Genomic DNA, 14,718 nt, shown 5'->3' with positions numbered 1-14,718 from the left:
TAAAACAATGTAAAATTTAATTAAATAATTTTACATTTTTGTATTTATTATAAAACGATCTCGAAATACGGTGTAAGTTAAAATACACTCAAATGTTTACAAAACTTTAATATTCGTAAAATATTTCGCATTGCAGATAAAACACGTAAAAGTTTGACTTACACAAAAGCGTAAAATAATGACTTAAAATAATTCTACCTAAATTCAAAATAGCCCCTGGCTATCACGTTTCCTAAAATATTAAATTAATGATCTGCTGTACGATATCTCACAACGAAATAAAATATTTTCAAGAACGTATTTCAAAACAGCAGAGTTGCTTTATTGCTATTTACGCACTACGCCTTACAAGTATAGCCTAACAAGATGTTATTTTAAATGCATGTGTTATAAGAAAGTTTATTTTCCTAAACTAAAAGTAGGCGTTGTCTCCGGGCCTGTGTTGGTGTTTATGCTAATCTCAGTACTACACATCCGTTGCTCGCCTCGCTTTAACAAAACGAACATAGCGTTTCTCGTCTGATGGTAGTAGAGTGCATGGAAACGCATACACTTTGCCTTTTTCTACGTTCTCTCCAATCTCTTTCGTTTGGTTATAATGCTATGTAACTTGGGTTACCAACGCCGGTCCTATGGTGTAACGGTTAGCACTCAGGACTCTGAATCCTGCGATCCGAGTTCAAATCTCGGTAGGACCTGTTATTTTACATTTTTTATTTAGATCACAAACAAAAAATTAAATAATATTCGTAACACGTGACCATTCCCAAAAAAGCCTTGGAGCTATATCAGCGTCGTTTTTATTTTTTTTTTCCAAACAGCTTTCAATTTATTTAATATCTAGGCGAAACCCAGCACAAATATTTAAAAATAATAAAAACAAAACTTCTTAAAAATATATAATTTCATTAAAATATTTAACGTTAATAACAAAAGATTTTTCCAAAATTTGGAAATATAAAAAAAAATTAAAACATAAACCAAGCGAAACACCTTAAATCTAAATTAATGAAAAAAATTATATCGCCCTGTTCTACTTAGCTAAAAGTGTTTATGGAAAATTTTGTGAATTTACACGCCAGGAAATCGCAAAGTTTGATTGCTAAAATTGTTTATAACAAATAACACCATTTTGTAAAACATTTTATAGATTCGGCTAGGCTATAAATAGCTTTTAGGCCTGAAGAATGCAAATTGCAGATTTGCAAATTAGGCTTAACAGAAAATTGAAACAGTTAAAAAAGTCCCAGCTTTTTAAATATTTTTTGCAGGTAAAAAAATATTGGTTTGTTAATTTTTTTTATAACAATATTTTTATTTTTGACGTCGATTTTAGACGTGGGAAAAGGAAATATGATTTGTATAGTCCGGAAAATTAATTTGATACCTTAATCGCATGTTCGCGCTTACTACAACGCACGTTATTAAATGGTAGCATATTTATATATATAGTATGAAAGTATTATACTTCAGTAAATATAAAAATTAATATGTGGGCTCAGCAATTTTAAAAAAGTTAGCAATTCGTTATAGCAATAGTTTAAAATAGCAAACAATGGCGTTTTACAGGTACATAGGGTAAACTGGTTTATGGTAAAAATAAGTGAATCAGGCATGGTAGACAAATCCATGTAAAAGTTTGGAAGTATGATTAACTGCATTAATAAAGCATGACATATGGAAGTGTCAAGATTAAAAGTAAAATTCCCCACCGTTTATTCTTGGTAAGTTTAACCAAAATTAATTATCTGAAGTCAAAATTTATAATAGGCAATCACAAATGCCTTTTTCCGTGAACATACAAAAAGCTTTTTAAAAATGATCACAGTTGAATTTAGCATAGTGTTGGCAACCTTTTTTTAAGTAAAATATTTAATAATCAAGATCAGACTTTTTTCGACATTGACGTTTAATTTCCAAGAAAAATGGAATAATGTGAGAAAATACTATTTGCAAGTTTGTCTGCTTTATTATTTTGCAAATTCGCTGTAACGTTACTTTATGAAGAAACCTATGACAGATTGTCTGATTAACTAATAACCTATAAATTTAGCTGTCTTTGATAGTCTTTCATTGTTTGGCTAAAAACAGTCAAATTAAAAAATCCCGGTTACGTTGCAAAGTACAGAGACATCAAAACATGACTTCAGAAAACTATGAAGGTCAGTTGTTTCTATTTATATAAGAGCAAAAATTTAAAATATCTTGTTTTTTATGAGTTACATCGAAGTCATACTCGTTTTTACACAATAAAGCAAATCATTGCTTTTGTTTAGATGGAATTTTTATTTGGTCTGGATTTCCAGAAACCTCAATTAAAGTAGTAAAAAATCGTACAATTCGTTTAAGTTGTGGTGATGTAAGGTACACAACTATCAATGGGGGTCCTACTAGAGCCCCACCTCTTTTATTTCAATGGAAAAAAGAAGCTAAAAAAATCAACAAAAAAAGCAAAAATGTAAACACAATATTTTACCATTGTATTTTTGAAATGTTAACATTTATAAATATTGATATAAGAATTAATAAAATGTAATGCAAAAAAAGACAACCACGTGTTAGAAAAACGGCGGGAATAAATTGTAATATGATCCATCCGTATACTACACGGTTACTGCACTTTTACTAAAAATATAACAGTAAATACAAGAGATTAAAGCAACAACACGGGTGCCTGTCCTAATTAATTAATGAAATTAATTAAAGCTTACTTTTTACAGGTAAAGCCATTTGGCTGTAAATTAAAACCAAAAATATTTGAGACACGGCTAATGATTCAAGATATCCAAATATCGGATGCTGGACGATATAGTTGTCATCTAATACGATATGATTCTAATCAAGAAGTATTAAGCCGAGACTTTCAAGTACAAGTTGAACATGACAGTAAGTATGACCATGCTTTCTTTGTTTAGCCTTTACATTTATGAACTATATTATAAGAGACTTTTTAATTTTAAATTTGTTAAAAAAAAAGTTTAGATATTTTTGTTGGTATGATTTATTTTTAATTGCTTGGTAAATTGCATAAGTCATAAAAATATGTGTTGTACTTCAGTTAAAGTGACAAAAAGAAAGTAGTTTTTAATTACAGATCCTGGTTGACTGGAGGCATAATTTTTTTGATTTTATCAACTATAACTTTCACTGTTTATTGTTTCTGGTTGAAAAGAGCCCGGAAAGATAAGAAGGTAATTTATAAGTGACCCACACTGTTCAGAATTAATTGCAAGTCTTCAAATCTTTTACTAAATAATCTGCCACATATTTAGATATGGAAAACAGAGTATGCTGGGCATGGTATGTACATTTCGATTCAAGATAACAACGTGGTGTTGTCAAGAGACAAGCAAACTAAACAAGGCAGGGACAACGAATGTGAACCTAGGTTAGATCCCTGGAGTGGACAAAGTTGTTGGAAAGATATTATTGGCCAAAGTTTATGGAAAGAGGTAAGATTTACGTATTAAAGGTTATAGTTAAACATTATATATGCTCTTGTAAAGATTTCGTAACTTTATAACGACTAATACAAACCTATAATTTGACAGCAATTTCCTAATTTCTTAACCTTTTACAGCATGGGTATGAGTTTTCGTTTTATACTTTACGTATAAACAGTAATCACGTGAGAAACTGTCAATATTTCGACATATTTCTACTCCTATTAAACACAATTGCTTTGCTTTAGTTTCCCGCCATTTCAAACGACGATATCGGACTAGTTAAAGAAAAGGAAGTGTCACGTGATCGGTAAGATTCATTTAAAAATACTTTCTAAACCTGATAACCAAATCTATAGAGTACAAAAATCTCTAAAATCTAAATATAGAGAATTAGGTCCATTAATAGATTTTGGTAATTGTGGAAATTCCAAATTGTTTTAAAGAAATTATTGCATCGTTTATAACAAATATAAATTTAGACTTGAATGTATTTGGAACGACAATTCACCTCAGATTTTAGGAAGTGGATTCTTTGGACATGTTTACAGGGGAATATTAAAATGCAATACAAAACCCGACGTCGAGGTTGCCGTAAAGGTTTTAAAAGGTAACCACAATTAAACTATTGAGTCGAATGTAAACATGTTTGTGTACCTGACATAAAAAGTAATTCACAGATCCAATCTTCCTTTCAAATAATTTTCGTAGCTGATTTCTTAGAAGTTTTAATTGTGTTACAGATCATTTTCGTTATGAAGACCTATATCATTTTGTGGAAGAAGCAACGACATTAATTAAAGCGGGAACTCACGAGAATGTTATTTCTCTTGTGGGAACATGTTTATTGGACTCAATCGCACCCACAGTAAGTTTTACCTATAGTAACATACCAGATAACATACCACACCGTCGTTTAAACCAACTATTCAATGACAGTATAAGATGCTTAGTTTAATTTGAGATTCGTTATTTTTTGTATAGGAAAATTCAGACTTGGTTAATATTCCTATTTTACTAATGGAATTGGCTACAGGGGGTAGCTTGCGTTCGTTCTTGCTTCAGTATAGGGAGCTTTCGACAACAGAATTGAGCTCCCCATATTCCTCATACTGTGGCGAAGTAGAAGTTGAAAAACTTTTATCTTTCTCGCTCCAGATTTCAAAGGGGATGGAACATTTGTGCACGAAAAAGGTAATGCGTAATTTTTTTTACAAAAGAGTGAATTTACGATGTTTAGCTGATAACAACTTTTAAAGGCGCCATTTTGTTTTTAAGTTAATTGCGCAATGTAGTTTTTTTTCTGTACAAAATATTATATAACAATTAAATAACTATAAATTTAAATAAAATCGAAATTTAAATGTTTACTTAAGATTTTATTATAGATTCTACACCGGGATTTGGCGGCACGAAATATTTTATTAACATCCGATCAAGTGATCAAAATAGGAGATTTTGGTTTGTCGAAACACGTGCAAAATAAAGGCTATTACAAAATTCAAAGTCGATGGGTAAATTGCAACGATGTTAAACTGTAAATAATTAATTTAACTGTCCGTATAAAAGATAATTTGTCTTTTTCCTACAGCCTGGTTTAAGTAGGATATGTTATTTTTAGGAAAAACCTGTGAAATGGACATCACCTGAAGCCCTTACTGAAGACAAATATACTGTGTACTCCGACGTGTAAGTTATTATTTTTTTTAAATCCTTTAAAGTTTAATTTTATTACATTAAAACTCATTACATTAAATTTGCATTAACATTGACTAAGTTAAACTACACTTTATACAATATTGATAAAGTTGCGACCTAATTTAAAGTAATATTAAACAAAAGTGAGTTTAAAGTTTATACCTGACTATTTTCAGGTGGTCATTTGGAGTGTTGTGCTGGGAAATCTTCTCGCTTGGTGAAGAACCATATCCGACAATTCCACCTAAAGATTTATACAGAGTTTTAGCAGGAGGAATGAGATTGCCGAAACCGTACCTGGCATCTGAAAAAATGTAAGAAACCTTTCTTTAGAGTTTGACAATCAAAAAAAATAATATTTTTTTAAATATATTTTTTTTAAAGTATTATATACTTGGTAGGTAGAGAATTTTACCTAATATTCGAAACACGGTTAAATTAAAACATGTTAAAAACTAAGACATGGCCCAAGAAAAGGATTACAGTAAAATACTTATACTCATGATGCATACCACCCGTATGTTATAGAAAGCGCTGATGAATGATTGATGTTTTTGCATTGTGTGTGTATCAAGTTACCCTAATACCGGTGAATCTAGAATAATCGATCAAAAATAAACGCGCTGCAGCAGGGTTTTGCAGCAATCAACAGCGTATGTGCCAACACAAGCTAAGATTCGCGTAAACAAAATTAAAGACGAACCCATATTGCTAAAGGTTAAAAATAACCCTAAACAAGCAAAGTTTGTTTGGCAAAGTCAACTCTATAAAATCTTGTAGAATACGCAATGGACCTTAAAGTTTTTACATGCAATATTATTTTAATATATTTTATATTGTTAACATGTTTTTAGATATGACATTATGATGTCGTGTTGGAAGTGGGAACCTGAAGACCGAACTTCATTTACAAAAATATCAGAGCAGCTGTCCAAAATTATTGCTTCGCCCAAGGTATAAAAAAAATTTTGTTTATCTAAATAATATTTAAAATAATATAATTTTTATTTAATACATCAAACAGTAATCTAAAAGCTTTAAGTTAGCGTCTCGACTTTTTAAAATAAATGTTTTTTTAAAACCTTGTAGGTATCCACAAGTTCGGATTGTGATTTAAGACTAAGCGAATCTAACGATTTTGACGAGTTTCTGCCATTTCATATAAATGAAAGTTCAATATTAATGCCATCTATAACCAACGAAGTGGAATTTACATTGGACGTTAAACCTAGTCAAGGTGATAACAAAATTAAAAAAACTCACTCAACACAAACAATTGAGAACATTTCAATTTTAAGAACTACTGAAAATAAAAAATCTAATTTTAAAACCAAGAATACACGAACAGCAGTACCTTCAAAAATAACAATACATAGTGTTATACCAAAATGTTCAAGCGACGGACTTATATTCGAAAACCATGCTTACTTCAACACAAATCAAGCCAACTCGTCTCAAATCGGTTTGCCGCAAGGGAGCGATGGAGAGTCACTGCCGACAACTCCGACTTCAGTGACAAATATCAACCAAAGCTCCAACTCCGGAGATTACTGTTTTTATGACGAAACAACTAATATACACGGTCTTTCAATTAGGTCAAAATACAACGGCCGATAACAACAATGGAAAATAGACAACGGTTTTAAATGAAATGCGGATTTTTTTTGCATTAGATTCTGTAATTTTTTTAAGTTACCTTTGTAGCAATTTATATTTATTGTAAAGTTTTTTCCAAGTAAAACACCTTTTAACGTTTTGAATAAATCATCATTTTGCAACATATCTGTAGTTTACCTAACCAAAATAATGTATGTTACAAAACTAACTTTAAACGATAAAAAAATGTTTTTAGAAGGCGTCATAAATTGCCTGAGGCGGTACTTACAAATTATGTATTACTGTAAGTATTTAAACTTGTATGGAATTGACTGTTGTAAATGTAACACAACAGTTAGAAAAGATGTAGTAGAAAACAATAAATATAATCAAAAAATATTTATGCAAAACGGACATCGTTAATAAAGATAGATTTAAAATACTGTAAAAATGTTTAGTTATATGTTATTGTCAGTAGCATGTATCACAGCCTACAGTAATGTTATATACGCACCATTTTTACATGACGACTTTCCAGCAATAGTGAATAACCAAGATGTTCAGGTAACAAACTATACAGCTTCCTAAGTTTTAGATAAACTAGTTAATTTAATATAAATAAAAAGAGTAGTTAATAAAACCAAGTTAGTAAAAAAAATATTTTTTCTGTATATATATCTTTATTCTCGATGTGGAAACGTCGAATGTGCGACCCTAACATAAAATAACAACAGTCACCCCGGCTTAGTCTCTAATTGTCTGTGGTAGTTTGGAATATTATAGATTATAATTGTCCGATAATTAAGCTCCTAAGCAAGTGCTGGCTCACCAGGAGTTTATACCGTTTATAGCGCCAAACTCAAGGGCGCTACAGCATGAGATCACTGGGGATCGAACACAGGATCTCATGTTGTGTAGGAAATGTTCTAACCACATACACCACGCTGCCGTCCAACTAACTTAACAAATAACAATTAAACGTATTAGCATTATAGGCAAAAATTGTTTTTAGAATGATTCCACGATTAAAGACGTTTTTCTTAATGACTATTGGGGGACAGCAATGAAAAGCAACCAAAGCCACAAATCATATCGTCCTCTAACGGTTTTGACGTTTCGGTAAATATAAAAAAAATAAAAAAGAATCGAATTTACAATTTGACTTATTTTTACGTAAACAGTAAATCAAAGTTCGGAGTTTTCGACTTAACGTCGACTTTATGCAACTTTTAACTAAGACTTTAATATTTTTGCAGGTTCATACGTCAAAGCTTTGGAGAAAGTCCTACCCCACAACACGTTGTTAACATTATCTGCCATACACTTTCTACCTTGTTGTTTTATGAAGTGTGTAAAAAGCTTGTATTTATCGAACACCCGACCTGCTCAATTTTAGCAGGGATGTTATTTGCGTTACACCCTATCCATACTGAAGCGGTAAGAACGAATAAAAACGTAATATTCTGGTAAATCAACGCATATTTTAACGTAGTTTTAGTATAACAACATGTTTTAAATGCAATACGTATAGCATATTATGATTTGTTGATAAACAAGTTGGTTTCTTACTTATTTATCTTGGGTGTATTGAGCCTCTGTTTTCTATGTTTTTAATTCATTAAAAACACTTTTCAGGTTTCGAATGTAGTTGGGAGGGCCGAATTATTATCCGCGATGTTTTTTATGATATCTATTTTGTTGTACAACAAATCATATCTCTGCAACAATACAACATTGAAGGTTCAAAATGCAAAAAAAGAAAAAAAATCAACGGCAATACCATCCCCAGGTTAGTTCAGTAATATAATATATTTGAATATTACCTTTAATTTTTACCTTAATACCAGACTCATAAGTGTATACTCATGTTATTATTTTAACCTAAACACCAACATTTAAAATAAATTACGCGTTTTTGTTGAGATTTTAATGGAATGGAACTTAGAAAACGAATGGTAAACAAAGACGACATTAAAATCAAGAAAAATACAATAATACAACACTGTAGTTGTCCACGTATGAATCCTACACATTGGTTATGGTTTTTAGGAGTTTTAATTTTTGGAACATTCGCAATGTTATGTAAAGAGACAGGTTTGTGTAAAGTGATATGAAAGTTGAAATACTATTTTTTTAATATTATTTTTTTAATATATTTTATTTAATAATTTGAATCAAAAAATGATTTTGGGTTTTATTAAAAAATTATTTTAATTTAGGCATCACAGCTTTGGCTGTTATAATTTGTCTTCAAATAATTGATAAAATAAATTCATCAAAATGCAAAGTACACATTTTTATTGGAAAACTGATGTTGCAAAGAATAGGTTTTATAATTTTATGGGTAAGTTGTTGTTCATTAAAATTTAATTAACCAACATAATGTAAAAATTATTTATGTTTAGTTCTAAAACGTTTTTACTTTAAAAAAATAAGGTATATATCTATATATATATTTTACCATTTATTGCAACAAACTCATAACTAAATTTTTTTTAAGAATAGAAATCTGCTGGTATAGTTACAAAAATAGGATTACATAGCGTCTATATTAAAATATCTGCAATTTCATTTTAGATTTTAAATACTATGGTGTTTCGATTATGGATAATGGATTGGACACAACCAATATTTGCAGAAAAAGATAACCCAACCTCATTCCATAAAAGATTTAGTGCAAGGTCTAATAATAATCTTGTTACCCATTTTTATTTAAATTTTTTATTTTACTGATTTTAAATTATTTTACTGATTTTAAATTATTTTGTTTTTTTAGATTATTAACATATTTCTACATATATTGGATCAACTTAAAATTACTTGTGTACCCAGTTGGTTTATGTTATGACTGGTCTTATGGAACAATTCCAATCATTACTTCAATAACCGATTTAAGAAATATTTGTTCAACTATATTATGTTGTATTTTGTTTGCACTGTGCCTCTACTGTTTTTATTTATTTAATAAAAAGGTAAAAAAAATTGTTTCGTTTTTTTAGTGTAACATAAACTTTAATTATAGTTTTAAAATAATAATATTTATACTTCAATTATTTTTTTAGTGTGATTTATTAAGATGTCATCTGATAGGAATAAGCTTGTTATTTTTACCATTTATTCCTGCATCAAACATTTTCTTCACTGTGGGTTTCGTTATTGCTGAGCGAGTTTTATATTTACCAAGTGCAGGATTTATTATTATTATGATCACACTATGGAAAAATGGTAAATAGTTTTTATTTTGATTTGTTAAAAATCATACTAAGATTTAAATTTTGCATTAACTTTTATTATAAGTTTTTAATTTTAAATTTACAAACTATATTTTTAGTTTATCAATCATATCCCAAATTAAAAATACTTTGGAATGTGATAATAATTTTCTATATTGGATTTTACTTTTATCAAACAAGGACAAGAAATTATGATTGGACATCTAAAGAAGCATTATTTAGGTAAAAAAAATTTAAAAAATTTAAAAAAGTATATATTTGATAAAATGATTTAAAAAAAACATAATTAGCTTAATTTTTTAAAAGTTAAAGTTTAAAACTGTAAGTACAAATTCAAAAAACTTGCAAAAGTTCAATATTTTTAAGTAAAATTAAAAAAAAAATTATTTTTAGGTCTGATTTACAAACTGCACCCAATAATGCAAAAATTCATTACAATTGGGCCAACTATCTACGTTCTAATAATAACCTAACAGAGGCAATATTGGAATATGAAAAAACCTTAGAACTTTATCCTCAATATGTTAGTGCTATTAACAACCTTGCAACTATTTTAGAGGACAATCCAAAAACAACGGTTATTTCCATTGAACTTTATCACTATTATTTTTTTGATTTCGGAGTTTTATTATAGGCTAAGATTTTATAGGCTGTATTTATTAATAATAATTGTGTTTGCAGCAAAAAGCAGAAGAGCTTTATGCCCGGGTTATTCAAATACAACCCTGGCACTCAAATGCTTACAACAATCTAGCCCATTTACTAATGTAAGTTTGATTAAAATTACAAGTCAAAATTAGTTTTATCTGTAAAAAAATTTAACCCACAAATTGATAAAGAATAAATAAATTTTTAATATTGCAGTCCTGAAGTCAATTTTTTTGCTTATCTGTTATTTTCAGAGAACGAGGAAAATATAAAAATGCAGTTCGAGTTTTGCTAAGGGCTATTTCTAACACTGACAGCCAATTAAGTCATGCAGCAAATCTTGCAATTCTTTTGGAATCACATAACAAAACTAAACATGCAGAGACTATCTATAAAGGAATTCTAGAACAAACTTGTGTGACCCAAAAATGTAAACTTGAAAAATTTGATACACAAAATAAATATGCAGCATTTCTTTATAAGCAAGGTAGGTGAAAAGCATTAAAGCTAATTTCAAAGGCATAATAATTGAAAAATAGAGTTCATGTTATTATTTTTACTTTTAGGTCACTTTAAGGAAAGTATGAAATTGTATCAACATACCTTAAATGAGTATAGAAATCCGGACAGTTTAGTAGGGTTGTCCCAAATTTTGCTTGATCAGGAAAACATATTTCAATCTTCCAATTTAATACTTCAGTAAGTAAAACAACATATTATTAAAACCCTAATAAACTTTTAAAACCTATAATAATTAAAAATCATAATCAACAACAGTGTAATAAATTATGGATATTATTAAATAAATAATTAGAGCAGTAGAAATGGACCAAAGTAAAGTACTTGATCTTTGGAAAATCGCTGCAACACTCTTCCAAAAACAATATTTAAAAGAAAGTTTAAAATTATACAAAACTGTTATTGACCTTGTTCCTGAAAATATAAAAGCAAAAGGCCAATATGTAAGTAAATCATAAAACATCGTGTTATAAACGTAAATTTAAAAAATAAAACACAATGGCTCATATAAATTAATAATAAGGTACAATTTTCTATCTAATTTAGACAAAATTTCAATAAAAAGCAATATGATTTACCATAAAATGATTTTTATAAAGACATTGCCATTTATATTTTCAGGCTGCTGTGTTATCACAATTAGGAGAGTCACAAAAAGCAGAAAATATTTTGACGCAACTAATACAAAAAGATTCTGGCTGCAAATCAATTGGGACTTGGAAAAATCTTGCAACTTTGTATGGAAGGCAAGGAAAACATAAGAAAGTATGAAAGTGTGATAGTAGGGCAAAATAAGATTTTAATGTTTGCTTTAATTTATATACTTTAGAATTGAAAATCAAATTTAAAAAATATAATCTTTTTGCATGGCAAATATGTCGAATCACATTATATGCAAAAAACAAACGTTTAAATATTTAGCACAATATATATATAAAACTAAGAGTAAATAAAAAATTTTTTAGGCACTTGATTTACTAAAAATATGTGAAAAGACTATGGTAGAGAACAAAGCAAATTTGGCAATTCTTTTATGCGAAAAAGCTAAACATTACAGAGATTTGTCTAAAATTGCACTTACAAATAAAAATCATGAAGAAGCTCATTTGCACAAAGAAAATTCAATTAAGGTAAACAAAAAGATAAACTGCTGAAATTAAGTAAAAAAAATATAATTGTAACTTTCCTGAGTAAAATTTTGTTTTTTGAAAAAGTTTTTTTTTAACATAACAATATAATTCATCTTTTTTAGAATTTTAATTCTGCAATTACAATGGACCCTAGTTTCACGGAAGCTAAAAATTTGTTAAAATTAATATTGAGATAAAATATACTAAATAAAAATACAATAACAATGAAACTGTATAAGCATTGCAGTGATCAGTTTCAACAATTCTACTTTAGGTTATTTTTTTAACTTGCATAAATATTTATAGATTTAATTTTAGTTATATGAATTTTCTCTATGGACTTGATCAGCTAAATCTTTATATTCGTTTTGTATTTTGGTTGAATTTATTTGAAATTCGTCTGAAATCATTTGTTTCTGTTCTGTAACTTCTTTCTGTAATTTTTCGAATTCGATTTTTCTTGCTTCGTTTTTATCTCTTTGTTTTTGATCCTATAAAAGTTTACATTTGAAAACAATAAAAACATTTGGTAAAATTTTAAAATTCAGAAAAGTTTATATACAAGTAAAAAAAAAATTTTTTATACACAAAGGTAAAACTAAAACAGGCTAAATTAAACTTACAAACTCCTTTGTTCTTTCATCATACCTTTCAATTTTAGAACACATTTCATTGCAAACTAAAACTGTTAAAATAACAACTAAGTAGCAGGTTAATTTAATTTCATAAGATTTATTTAAAAATTAAATGGACCCATAAAAACATTCGATTCTTTTGGCACATTTTTTTTCTTGCAAATGCATAAACACTTGCAGTCTGACCTAAAGTTTAACATTTGGCTGGCAACAGGGTGTAGTGGTCAGAACACTTCGATTCTTTACATGGGGTCCTGTTTTAATCCACACTGCTTCCATGCTAAATCGCTCTTGAGTAAGGCGTTATAAATGTTATAAACTTTAACTGAGCCAATCCTTTGCAGCTTAATTACTGGGTAATATTAATCTATAATATCTCTAACTGCCAAAGGAAACTTGAGACTGGGTTGGGGTAACTAATGTTACTCTTTGTTTAGGTCGTGAAGTCAACCTTTCCACATTAAGGATAAATAATTATAAAAAAGTTAAAGGATTACCTTTTGCATGAAGCTTTGGAAGATTTTCAGCTGCAAACTCGCATGACTTAAAAAGAAATTTAGAATTAACTGTGGTTGCTAGTTCACCACATTTTAACATTTTTTCGGTATCATTTTTATTTTTACCATTTTCAAATTCGCCAACAAAATATTTAATTTCATTATGGATTGCTTTGGAATGATTGAATACTTTTTCAATGGATTCCATATTAAATTTTAGTGTTTAAGTATATTCCTATCTATACAAATACAATATATACGCATATTAAATACATGAATAAACATTTTAATTTTATATAAATTTAGCGATTTTTGGTGTTAGTTTTCTGTTGTTACCGTAAACCTTCAAAAATTATTTAATTATGGCATACCTTAAATCATGAAATATATATTTTTTTAGCAGCATCGTTGCATTTTTAATGTATAATCTATTTTGTTACTACTAAAGATTCGTGATAAATATAAATAAATAAATAAAAATATTTTTTTTGTGATTTGCTTAAATTTTTTGATTACAACTTAATCTACTTGACGAGAATATATTTTCGGATCGTATGGATTGATCGACTAATAGATGGATAGAAGGATCGAATGGGTCGGATGTGTTAATGGGTAATCTGAATAGGTGAGGGTTAGGGTAAGGGTTTAATTCATGAAAACTTTTTGTTTAATTAAATATCCGTCAAATATGCATTTGAATTATGTAATATCTATTTAATATATATTCGATTCAGTTAATAAAACTTGATCCATTAATCCGTTCGATCCGTTGATCCGTCAAATATATATTTTCGTCGGGTAGATTAAGTCTGATTCAAATTTTTTTTATTTATTTGATGGGGATTACCCTCTACGGATACTAAGCTCTGTGCTGCAAAGTAGTGAGCAATTACGAAATAATTTAGGCTACGTATTTACATCTTAGACCAAAAAACATTACGATTAAATCATTACTTTAATAAATTTAATTTTAAAATAATGTTCTTTTTTAATATACTTTAAAAAAAAAATAGTTGACGTGTGCTGACCAAATTGATTAGCGATTAACGGAGCGGACTAAAACTTTGTTAAATTAGACTAAAAATGGTTGTAACACAGTAATAAACTTCCATAAAAAATAAAAGCTTTTGCGCACCATCTTGTACTAAAAATGCAAAAAAAAACAAAATATAACCCAAAACAAAATTATTTAAAAACTAGATTTATTTGATAAATAAAATATGGTTCGAAAATATTTGATTATTTTTAACATAAATTTTTATAAATAAAAAAAGATATGCATAAACATTAACTAAGAATATTACAAACCTTTGATTTTT

General features: G+C 28.5%; 2 protein-coding genes and 1 non-coding gene across 4 annotated transcripts; 2 read left to right on the top strand and 1 right to left on the bottom strand.

Moving 5' to 3' along the window:
• The first annotated feature begins 626 nt into the window (after positions 1-626).
• On the top strand, positions 627-698 carry Trnaq-cug (transfer RNA glutamine (anticodon CUG)). Its single transcript has one exon. It is a non-coding gene; the product is annotated as a tRNA-Gln (tRNA).
• A 972-nt stretch (positions 699-1,670) lies between these two features.
• Positions 1,671-12,751, top strand: LOC145749446 (uncharacterized). Its single transcript, XM_082565251.1, has 32 exons — positions 1,671-1,724; positions 2,054-2,162; positions 2,277-2,359; positions 2,721-2,867; positions 3,273-3,452; positions 3,692-3,753; positions 3,926-4,053; positions 4,187-4,311; positions 4,428-4,637; positions 4,832-4,957; positions 5,065-5,132; positions 5,318-5,455; positions 5,996-6,095; positions 6,231-6,378; positions 7,213-7,301; positions 7,750-7,856; positions 7,994-8,174; positions 8,373-8,526; positions 8,661-8,831; positions 8,957-9,081; positions 9,315-9,418; positions 9,514-9,709; positions 9,800-9,962; positions 10,069-10,192; positions 10,364-10,547; positions 10,652-10,737; positions 10,873-11,105; positions 11,185-11,317; positions 11,433-11,580; positions 11,759-11,902; positions 12,103-12,267; positions 12,390-12,751. The coding sequence occupies exons 1-32, from the start codon at positions 1,671-1,673 to the stop codon at positions 12,462-12,464; spliced, it is 4,260 nt and encodes a 1,419-aa protein (XP_082421377.1). The 3' UTR covers positions 12,465-12,751.
• On the bottom strand, positions 11,580-13,852 carry LOC145754309 (uncharacterized). 2 transcript variants are annotated; one of them, XM_082570571.1, is made up of 4 exons: positions 13,771-13,852; positions 13,400-13,638; positions 12,891-12,952; positions 11,580-12,758 (listed from the first exon to the last, which is right to left on the bottom strand). In XM_082570571.1, the coding sequence occupies exons 2-4, from the start codon at positions 13,605-13,607 to the stop codon at positions 12,582-12,584; spliced, it is 447 nt and encodes a 148-aa protein (XP_082426697.1). In that variant the 5' UTR covers positions 13,608-13,638; positions 13,771-13,852; the 3' UTR covers positions 11,580-12,581. The 2 variants fall into 2 exon arrangements, with proteins under 2 accessions (XP_082426697.1, XP_082426698.1); XM_082570572.1 differs by lacking the exon at positions 13,771-13,852 and having other exon boundaries at positions 13,400-13,715.
• Between the last annotated feature and the right edge of the window lie 866 nt (positions 13,853-14,718).

This window comes from Corella eumyota, chromosome 1 (genome assembly GCF_963082875.1).
Source record: "Corella eumyota chromosome 1, kaCorEumy4.1, whole genome shotgun sequence".
NCBI classification, from domain to species: domain Eukaryota; kingdom Metazoa; phylum Chordata; class Ascidiacea; order Phlebobranchia; family Corellidae; genus Corella; species Corella eumyota.
This window is presented reverse-complemented; position numbering and strand designations above follow the sequence as displayed.

Excerpts from the sequence above, each read along its gene's own strand:
- LOC145749446 (XM_082565251.1), top strand. The coding sequence starts at position 1,671 with ATGACATATGGAAGTGTCAAGATTAAAAGTAAAATTCCCCACCGTTTA. Across the intron at positions 8,832-8,956 it reads AATGTTATGTAAAGAGACAG|GCATCACAGCTTTGGCTGTT; the intron begins GTTTGTGTAAAG and ends ATTTTAATTTAG. Across the intron at positions 11,318-11,432 it reads TCTTCCAATTTAATACTTCA|AGCAGTAGAAATGGACCAAA; the intron begins GTAAGTAAAACA and ends ATAAATAATTAG.
- LOC145754309 (XM_082570571.1), bottom strand. The coding sequence starts at position 13,607 with ATGGAATCCATTGAAAAAGTATTCAATCATTCCAAAGCAATCCATAAT. Across the intron at positions 12,953-13,399 it reads TCCAAAGCTTCATGCAAAAG|TTTTAGTTTGCAATGAAATG; the intron begins GTAATCCTTTAA and ends TTATTTTAACAG. Across the intron at positions 12,759-12,890 it reads ATGAAAGAACAAAGGAGTTT|GATCAAAAACAAAGAGATAA; the intron begins GTAAGTTTAATT and ends AAACTTTTATAG.